Source organism: Delphinapterus leucas, chromosome 11 (genome assembly GCF_059928025.1).
Source record: "Delphinapterus leucas isolate spDelLeu-1000000601 "Yukka" chromosome 11, BTC_Dleu_Yukka2, whole genome shotgun sequence".
Taxonomy (NCBI): domain Eukaryota; kingdom Metazoa; phylum Chordata; class Mammalia; order Artiodactyla; family Monodontidae; genus Delphinapterus; species Delphinapterus leucas.
In genome coordinates this window covers 60528006-60538573 of record NC_143139.1, presented here as the reverse complement: position 1 = coordinate 60538573, position 10568 = coordinate 60528006, and the positions used below count along the sequence as shown (strand labels likewise).

Below are 10568 nucleotides of genomic sequence, written 5' to 3'. Positions count from 1 at the left end.
CTAGTGCACACAATGGTCATGTGATACTCTGAAATAGCCGAGGTCATTTAGGCAGGGTATTTGGAGTGAGTACCTGCAGTATAGTCTAGAACAAGTATGAGTTCCAGATAGGCATGTAGTACTGGCTCTTCAAAGCACAGGGCTCCTTTTGTCTTGTTCTAAGGGCAGTACTGCTGCAAGGGTTTTGGCCTGAACAACTGTACAGATAGAGTTGCCATCACCTGAGAGGGGGATTGCAGGTAAGTAGAACAGGTCAGGGTGAGGAGATAAGTTTGGGAGTGCATATATTCTGGTTCTCTAATAGACACCCAAATAGTACTGTAGAGAAAGGGAAAAGGAAAAAATTCAATTTACAGTAACAGTGGCCTGGAATATATAAAAACTGAAGGGTATTTTTCATTACAGCCATTCTAACCAGCTAAGGCTCTTTAACCATGAACTTTGACTTCAGACCCTTACTGAACCAGTTCTACCCAGGCATTTGTTTTAACCAGTCATATATAAGCCTATGGACTCCATCCTATCCAGCATGCTATTTTTTATTCGCAAAAGCTCCATGAACCCTGCTTTCTATGATCGAAAAACCCCTCAGACTTTTCCCTCTAGCGAACTACTCAGTGCATGTCTTCACCAGTATGTGTTCCCTTGCCTGGGGGTGTAACTTTGGTAGTCTTTGTTTTATTCTTTGACAACAAGCAGCTGGATATAAATTTGGGAGTCTTGGGCATACAGATCTTATTGAAAATAATAAGACTGGATGAGATCAAGGGAGTGAGTGTAGATAAAAACCAAGGGCTGAGCTTTGGGGCACTCAAAAGATTGGAAAGAGGAGGAACCTGTAGAGGAGACACAATGACCAGGGAGGTGGAAGGAAAGCTAAGTGATGTCCTCGAAGCCAGTGAACTGTCCTAGAGCAGAAGATGGTCAACGCTCAGATGCTGCTGATAGACAACTTGATGCAGCTGGCCGTAATATACACTTTGAAGCCTTTTCAGACTTGTTTACCAAAGCAGTGACTTGTTAGCTAGCTTTCTAAACTTTAGTCATTTTTAAGTGACATTCATAGGTTTTCATTATCTACAACTGAAGTTGTGGGTTTTTGGGGGGGGGCAGTTATTTCCTGTAATTCATTTTCTGTGAATTTATTTGTCTTAAAAATGGTAATATGGCCATTTTTGTGAGTTGGTGGTGACTGGTGAAATTAAAAGCAAAGTTGTCATCTATCTACAAGATTCCTATATTATACTACTGAGATTTCCAATAATCAGTGGCACTATGGTTGGAGAAGGCAAACTGTGTACTTCTGAGCTGTTCACAAAGTCACTAAGTTGTGAAATACCCAACTGAAATTCTGAGTTTTAAAGTCTCTAATAACAAGTGCTTTTGAAAATCGTGCTGCTGGTTGTTCAGACATTGTGAAGTAGCTTAGGTAGAGTGCATTTGTTGCATCCTGATAAACTGCAGAAGGATAGAAACACTAAATGTTGCGTTTCTCAAGAAAATGGCTTGGGCTTCCAGAATCCATCTTAATGTTTTACCCAGTTTGGTTTGTATAGTATCAATTTTCCATATGAAATGTCTTTCCCAACTACACCTGCCCTCAGAGACTCTGAATTACACATTTAAAGGAAGTATCCTTTCTAAATGAGCTGAAGAATGGCATTCTGTTAAAAAGATGAACAGCTGGTCATGTGGAAATTCTCTGGAATGCTCACTTGTCCTGCAAAGGCAGGGGGAAAACTGAGATGTTAGGTGCAGTGTTTGTCATTCATTGGTATACAGAATTTTTTTAAAAAGTAACTTTTTAAAATGTAATCATGTAAAGAAATCTTTACATGACTTTGCCTTTCTCCTTAAAAGACTAATCCATCAACAATGTGAAGGCCGAGAGCCCACTAAGTGCAATTCAGTGGGTCTCAGGATTGTGCTGGAATTGTCCCATTTGCTGAAACATTGTTCCTTATATTAAGATTCAGGACCCTCCCGTGTTTAAAAGTTATCCTTTGTTCTCGATTACCTTGGGATAAACCTGGAATTTCTTAAGCGTGACACACAAAGAATTTGAATCTTGCTCCGCTCTCCAAGCTCATCTCTCACTTCTTCCCCTTTGAATTCTTTGTACCAGCCTGATGAAACTACAGATGAGCTAAGCTCTCCCTTCTTCCTTCTTGAGTTCAAGTAGCAGCCTTTCCTCTTACCTTGGCCAACTCTGACTTATCCACCCCTGGTTTATTTCTTCTTTGTGTTAATTCTTCGTATTTTCAGGGTCGGTACATAGTTGGGGTTCTCTGTTTACTTAATACATTTCCCCCAAGAGGTTTGGTCTCGGCTTAGGCTCTATATTCTGCCTTGTTTCCCAGAATTTCTATAGAAATTGTTTAAATGGAGTAGGAGGGAGCTAGGGGCGAGTACCGCATTACTTGCCCCAGGTTACAGATAAATGAGATTACAAGAGATCTGACCCGTTTGGCGTTTGCAAAGAGAGGGACCCGCGGAGGCTAGCCTGCCGTTTGGAAGGCTAAACTGCCTTAAAGTGTTGGGACCGGGCATTACCTGAATTTGTCGTTAGAGTTGAATTACTGTTGTGAGATATTGCGGGCTGTACGGATGGGTCAAGAAGGAAGCTAGAGCGCTCGTGTCACGGGTAAAGATAGGCAGTGCCTGCGCTCCTGGCTCGAGAAAAGGAAGGCGAGATGCCATCCGAAGTGGTCCCCTTCCTCTACCCCTTCCAAACGGGACAGACGGTAGCGCTGTTGCTTTAACAATCGCCCCTTCGGCTCCAAGAAGAGCTAGTTAGTGACCGTAAGCGAATGTGAGTGTAAAGACACCGTGTCCTCTCGGCCTTTGTGGACTAAGATGTTTACGTAGTGTCCGGGGGAGGCACGCTTCCACGGGACTCCGTGGCTCGCGAGCCTCACCCCCAGGCTCCTTGCTCGCCCCTTGCTCGCCCAGGCGGCGCGAATCCCCAGGGCTGGGTTCCCGAGGGCAGAGGGTCAGCTTGGCGTACCAGGCACTGTCTGGTAGCTGTACCCGTCCTCGCAGCCCCATCCTCATTTTCTGAGGCTGTTAGCAGAAAGCCCCACCGGGAGGAGAGGCGGGACGGCTGGGGATGGCCTCTTAGCGCCCTCTGCGCCTCGGCATTCTTCGCTGGCCATCTCGGGCGTCCTCGGCTGTGGCCCCCGGCGGAGGAGAGGAGTTTCCGGGGCTCGGGTCCCTGCAGCCATCCCGGGGAAGGAGCGCGGAAGCGAGTGGGTGGCAAGAGGCGGAGCAAGGGACGCGGGGGGCGTGGACGCGGCCGGCTTTGGAAAGCCCCCAAGTTAATGAGGCGTGCGCCGGCGGCGGAGTGCCTTTCGGAGCTGGGCTTTCCCCCGCGGCGCGGGCGCCAGGAGCCGCCTTTTCCGCTGGGTGTCACTCGGGGGTGGGGGGGATGGCCCATTCAAAAGCGCCGCGAGGGGGCCCGGCCAGAGCCCTTCAGTGAGCGCTCGCAAGAGGACGGCAGAGGCCCGGCGGCTCGCAGCTCCTGGACCTTGTGGCGCATCAGGACGCGGCTGCCCTGCTGCCCGGACCCCGAGGAACCGCCGCACCCGCCGCCGCCGCCGCCGCCGCCGCTCTGCTTCCTGCGCGTTAGCCTCTTCTGCGCGCTCCGGGCGGGCGGCCGCGGGAGCCGTTGGGGCGAGGACGGCGCGCGGCTGCTGCTGCCCCCCCGGGCCCGGGCGGCTGGAAGAGGAGAGGCCGAGCCGAGCGGCGGCCCCCCCTATGCCGGGAGGATGTTGGAGAGCAGCGGCTGCAAGGCGCTGAAGGAGGGTGTGTTGGAGAAGCGCAGCGACGGGTTGCTGCAGCTCTGGAAGAAAAAGTGCTGTATCCTCACTGAGGAGGGGCTGCTGCTCATCCCGCCCAAACAGCTGCAACACCAGCAGCAGCAGCCCGGGCAGGGGCCGGTCGAGCCATCCCAACCCGGAGGCCCTGCTGTGGGCAGCCTCGAGCCGCCTGTCAAGCTGAAGGAATTGCACTTTTCCAACATGAAGACCGTGGACTGCGTGGAGCGCAAAGGCAAGTATATGTACTTCACTGTGGTGATGGCCGAGGGCAAGGAAATCGACTTTCGGTGCCCGCAGGACCAGGGCTGGAACGCGGAGATCACGCTTCAGATGGTGCAGTACAAGAATCGTCAGGCCATCCTGGCGGTCAAGTCCACGCGGCAGAAGCAGCAGCACCTGGTCCAGCAGCAGCCGCCGCAGCCGCAGCTTCAGCCCCAGTCCCACCCCCAAGCCCCGCCGCAGCCGCAGCCCCAACCCAAGCCCCAGCCTCAGCCGCAGCCGCAGCCCCAACCCAAGCCCCAGCCTCAGCCGCAGCCGCAGCCGCAGCCGCAGCCGCTCCATCCGTATCCGCATCCGCACTTGCGTTCGCACCCACATCCGCACCCGCACCCACTACCGCTCTCGCAGCCGCACGGCCACCGGCTTCGCCGTAGCACCTCCAACTCTGCCTGAAGAGGGCAGCACCCGAGCCAGACGAGGTAAGGTCCCGGCAGCTCGGCTCCCGAGGGAGGTTCCGAGGAGTGGGGCTGGGGGTGGTAGCAGTAGGAAGCCTTTTCCCCGGTTCGGATCTTGGGTGGAAAAATGAGAAATTAATGCAGGTTTCTGGGAGGCGGAAAGAAGGGAACAAGCTGGAGCCAGGAGAGGCGGGGCAGAGAGGGGAGGGTGCGGGGTTCGGGCCGCGCAGGAAGTTCTCCTGATCGCCCGTCCGCCCACGCTGACCCACGCATGTTCACTGGTGCGCTCCCCAGCGACGCCGCAGCTTCTCTCCTTGTCACCAGCACCACTTGAGTGTGTCTGGGGACTCGAGGGAGCGACCCCGGTGTCCTTAAGCTCGCTTTGTCCACGGGACAGGCCCGAAGAGAACTGGGGTCTTGTAGGAGTCCGAGCCACTTCAATCCGTGTCATTTCTTTCCAGGTTGTGAGGACTTGAGGAAGTGGGACAAGCACCTTTTTATTGTCTTCACTTGGATCGAAAACAAAACAGTCGCCCCGCCCGCACCAGACCAAGTAGTTTGGACAGAATACGACCGATAACTTGGCGATTCCTCTTAGTTTTTCTGCATACTCTTCATCACAATGCAGGAAATGATTTCGAGTCCAGAAGGCTTTATTTATGAACCTTTGAGAGGATCTTCCAGTATGGTGGACCTTTTAGGAGCGATGATGTACTGTAATGTTATTTTAATGTATTTTGATTTATGATTATTTATTAGTTTTTTTAAAATGCTTGTTCTGAGACATTTCTGAATGTAGGCCATTTTCCAAAAAAGAAACTTATTTTCAAAAATCTATTCCCTAGTAAGTTCTAATCTTGGGAAAGAAGAAAGTAAAAGGGCGGTGAAGGGGAACACATCAAGAATTCATTTTCAGAAGGTCTGATACTTAAATGTTATACCAGGTGGTTGAAATTAAACTGTGATACTACGTGGAGTTTTCTTTCTTTTTTTTTCTTTTGAGTTTTTCTTTTCCTTCGACATATATTTTGTGTAGAATGGAAGTTTAAAGAAGCTAAACGTTCAGAATTGTGTAATTATAAAAGTCGAATTGCTTTTTCTAAAAGGAAATCAGTAGTAATGATAGCTGATTCAAAGTATTTCAAACATAACCCAACTGATGGCAAGATGATCATATCCTGAATATACAAAGGAGGGCTGGGTCTGCTGTAGGAAAAGGCTTTCTTAGATTATCTATGTGTGAAGGGTTTAATAAGGAAGTTTTCTATGATTTCTGAGTATGAATGCATTAGGTGTTTCATTTCAAAAAACATAGTGGGGGAAAAGAATTATTCCACTTGTTTGAGAGAACATTTGTGCTCATAGCCACAATAGACATTACCCTTCTCCAAGAGCTTTGCACACTTGATGTGAACCACATTTTCTGGCCCTTTTACTTTGTTCTAGAATCATATTCTATCTAGAATCTCATAGTTTAAAATACAGTTTGTAAATATTTCAAAGGACTAGGAGTCATAGCTTTTTGTTTTCATTCTGAGAATAATGTTGATCAGAGACACCAGCTGTTTTGCTTTTTATTGCTCTGTGAGAAATCCAAGGGTTATATGTTTTGTTGTTAGGTTAGCTAAACTCAGAAATTGAAAAAGGAAGGACTGGGTAAACACTGGATTTGCAGTAAGAAAACAACCCCAGTCTTGTTTTAGCAGCGACTTGTTCAGGAGTCTGGGGGGTTGTTGGTGGGGCGGGGGGAGGTGGGGGAAGAGCATGTGCTTTTAAAGGTAGAACAAACCCTCTTCTGTGTTAAATGAAAAGGATGGTCAAAGTCCACAAGGGCAGATGCTACTTAAGTTTCAAAAGAGCCCATAGATGCTACCAAATCCTCTTACGGCTGAAAATCACTTCCTATCTGCCTAGCTTTACTAACGGGTCTCTGTTTTCCATCATCTTTTCTGCAAAGTCTTGATCAGTATTTTTCCAGCTTCCAAATTGGAATGGTCAGTATTGGGCCACTGCTAAGTTCTGTAGTCAAGAAATGAAAATAGAATTTCATGCTAGAGATATCTTTATTCTCCCTCCATCTGAAAAGGAGTTCCAAGGTCAAATTACTTCTCAGTGCAATATTTAAATGATGAAAATTTGAGATCATAACTCAAATCCAAAAAGTGGTGGGGGAAATAAAAGTCAACCAAATGGCAAGCAGAATTTAAGTGGACTCCCACTTGCAGAGGCTAAGTTGCAGTTGTGAAAAAATGTATATATGATGGGCATCTCAGAGAGCAGATCTCAAGAGTTCTTAAGTCAAGTTCGGTTTGATTTCTTTGGAACCACTGCTGTGCTTTTTAATAATGCCTCATTGTACTGTCATTTTAATACATGCAGATCATGTCACCCCAATTAAACCACAGCCTTTTTTTCCAGATGGAAGGATTTTTCTTTCAAATTCTCATGCTATAAAAAAATTAAAATCCATACCAAATACTTTTAAAATTAAGATTCTTGTAGGCTTTTAAAGGCACTTGTATGTTGTTAGCTTACATACTGGCTAAGTAGCGTTGTCAAAAAAAAGTATGCCCAGGCTCCCTCGTGGCTGCTAGAATTTTTTTCTTTCTCACAATGGCTCTGGTTTGTAATGTGGCCACCGGAATCATGGTTCCTTGTATTATCTTTCCACAGCCCTTAGTCCTTGCTCTGCTGTGATATTTATACTGAGTTGACCCTCTTAGTGACTCTCTAGTCTGAACCCCTCTTAGCATTTACCTGTGAAACCTCAGAAATTAGAAAGGAGAGGAGTAGGATGGGATTTTGTTTTTATTTAACACTTATTATGGCTTAATAATTTTTCCAGCACAACAACAACAAAAAACGAGCATACTTAACAATACTCAGCAAAACAAAATACAAATGCAAATCATTTAATGTGTTGGTGGCTCTATTTTACCTGTAAGAAAATGATACAAACCACCTAGGGTATTCTGAGGCTTGACAAATCACCTTCATGGAGAAAGGTGATTCTTCTTTCAACCCAAGAAAGGGAAGAAGGAGAGGAGAGGTCCAGTAGAAAACCCACCCCTTAAATAAACATAAAATGTAAAAAGTTGGAAAATTAAAAGGAATGTCCCATCTGGAAACTGAACTTTTTGTCTTTGAACTTGTGTTGGCACCAAGCCTCTTACACAGTGAGTTCAATGACTATCTGTTGGGACAAATGAAAGAAGGAAAAAATGTCTTAACTCCCCAGCACCCAGGAGGGTGATTTCTCTGGCCTCACACAGTGCTTCCTTCTTTACTTGCTCTCATGCCATTCCCTGAGGACAGCTACCACTGGGACCGGCTATGCATCATGACGGAACTCCTTGGACATACTTTCTTAGTGGAGATCCACATGGATCTGCGTATGCCCTACGGGGAGTGCTGAGGTCAGAGAGCAAATGGCTATAAAGGGCCCTTTCAAAATGAACATTTCCCTCAGAGGAAGGGGGATTCTCTCATCATGTAGAAATCAAACCAACTTTATAACTTCATTTCACGTATTTTTTTCAATGGAGGTTAAAAAGAACGAAGCCCAGTTGTTGCTTAAAAGAGCTCCTCTTAACACGTTAGCACCGTTAGGAAGTCTGGCTTAAGCTGAGAGGCCAGTTTTAATGCTGTATTGCTCTCATATTCTAAACACTATTTCTCTTAAAGACTCTTCATTTAAGTCTGACACTATATGAGTTGTTGCCAGTGTGTGGGTTCAAACACATCACTTGTTTTCTGTCCCCAGGAAGAGTGATTTGATTTTAGTTTGGCTCCAAGTGTTTACAGTGTCATGTTCAGTGGCAGGTTTACAAGAGGGATCTAAGACTTGAATGAAACTGGAGCAATCTCTAGAAAATAGAGCTTTGTAGGATGACGATGGGCCTGTGAACATTCGTTTTCCTCTTTTTTTTGTAAATGTCAAACTAATTCGTTTTTGCTTTACCAGTAAAATGCCCTCAGTAGAATAAAATTTAAATTTGGGAATTACAGAGCTCGATGAATCCATCAGTGATTCTTTCAAGAGAAATACGCCTATTTACCTAAAACAACCTAAGATGTATTAATTGTGGAATTGGGTTGGATAGGTTTTTAAGAACTATTTTCTAAATTCTTGACACAGTTTAAAGGGTGAATTTTTTTTTTCCCCTTTTTTTTGCGGTACGCGGGCCTCTCACTGCCGCGGCCTCTCCCGTTGCGGAGCACAGGCTCCGGACGCGCAGGCCCAGCGGCCATGGCTCACGGGCCCAGCCACTCCGCGGCATGTGGGATCTTCCCAGACCGGGGCACGAACCCATGTCCCCTGCATCGGCAGGCGGACTCTCAACCACTGCGCCACCAGAGAAGCCCTAAAGGGTGAATTTTGATCTGCGGTGCCGAACAGCCAATCCAGATTTACATAAGATTGGATGACAAAGTGATCTGTGACTTTGTTGGCAGGACTCCATCTGTCAAATGGAGTAAAGGATCCAACAGGGTTTCCTAGAAAGGTCATTATTGTCCAATGAAGGAAGCAGAAGGGCCCTGGACCATTAGATGCAGCTGCATAAAAGCTACCTGTTCTGAAGCTGGCCTACTGGTGATCAGCTGGGTGGTGGGGAAGCGGATTTTAACAACAGGTGGTCCTTCCAGACCATTGTATTTATTTTGAGAAGAAAGATAAAACAATTGTTACATTCCCCTGTCAACCTTCTGCTTAAAATTTCAGAATATGCAAATACGAGCTTTGAAAAGCAAGCATCACCATGTACCAAATGCTTTACAAACTATCACATTTGTGAACTTAAGTGGTCGTCATTTGTGTAAATATGTCTCTTAAATGATTTTGAAGAGATGTGATTTATTTTTCGTATTTTCAAAATGCATTCCATTTCAAATAAAGTATCTGTCAAGATGACTGACCTGTGGACCTTTTGAAGGCCTTGTTCACCAGTCACGTGCGCTGCGTGTACTTGTGGGAGCAATGTTCTAAAGGGCTTGGGCATTGTAAAGGCCGTGACCACTCTGGGAAGAAAAAGATGATCTTTTGAGGTTGGAAATTTATTTTAAAAATTACCTGGTCATTTTGAATATAGGGTATAGAATTTCACTCAGGTTATTTGGTGAAATAATTATTGCTTTTTGAATGCTAATGAATTTGAGTTGAATTTTTCCATAGTGCCCAGAGGAGAAGAAATGGCCCCTAGTGAATTAGCTTGGAGGCAATTCCTTCTTGAGTTCCAGAGAGATTTGATTCCTCCTAGGTCCATTGAGAGGGTGAGGCCTTGACTCTAGGAGAATCATCTTTCAAGCGGGTATCTATAAAGCTTCCTGTTTTGTGTTGAGAGCAGAAGAGAGACTCGATTCTTTTTTCTTTTTAAAAAATATTTATTTATTTATTTATTTAGGATGCGCCACGTCTTAGTTGCAGCACGTGGGACCTTTAGTTGTTGTGGCATGCAGACTCTTAGTTGCTGCATGCATGCGGAATCTAGTTCCCCTGTCAAGGGAATGAACCCGGGCCCCCTGCATTGGGAGCGCGAACGCAGAGTCTCACCCGCTGGACCACCGCGTAAGTCCCGAGACTCGATTCTTTAAAGGAATATGCCATATCTTTACTTACAATTTCCATTGACATCTAAAAGTGTTTAAATCTTCAAAGACTTTAAAATAGGAAATTTGAAGGCATTTTTTTATCTCTTAACATAGTCTTACATTGAGAGCTTTATTACTTTACTGTTTTTGTTTGGTTTTGTTTTCTTTTTTCATTTGTCCTACTTGGTTATGTGGAGGTTTTCTTGCCATTTCGGAAGTCTGAGGTCTTCTGCCAGTGTTCAGCAGATGTTCTGTGCGGATCATTCCACTTGTAGATGTATTTTTTATGTATTTGTGGGAGGGGATGAGCTTCATGTCCTACTCCTCCGCCATCTTGATTCCTCCCCTGTTTGGTTTTGTTTTTAAAGAAGAAATGAAATCTGAGAAGACAAATTACTGCCGTTGTGAGGGAATTTCAGGGGTACAATGTGAAATAAATGTGTGAAGCAGGCGGTAAAGCAGGGTTGGTAAGAGTCAGGATTTGTGA

At 45.9% G+C, this 10568-nt stretch overlaps 1 protein-coding gene across 1 annotated transcript; it reads left to right on the top strand.

Annotated features, from left to right (window-relative positions):
- The first annotated feature begins 1108 nt into the window (after positions 1-1108).
- On the top strand, positions 1109-9408 carry PHLDA1 (pleckstrin homology like domain family A member 1). The gene is made up of 2 exons (XM_030763018.2): positions 1109-4516; positions 4954-9408. Exon 1 carries the CDS (start codon positions 3321-3323, stop codon positions 4488-4490), a length of 1170 nt encoding a protein of 389 aa, XP_030618878.2. The 5' UTR covers positions 1109-3320; the 3' UTR covers positions 4491-4516; positions 4954-9408.
- The last annotated feature ends 1160 nt before the right edge of the window (positions 9409-10568 follow it).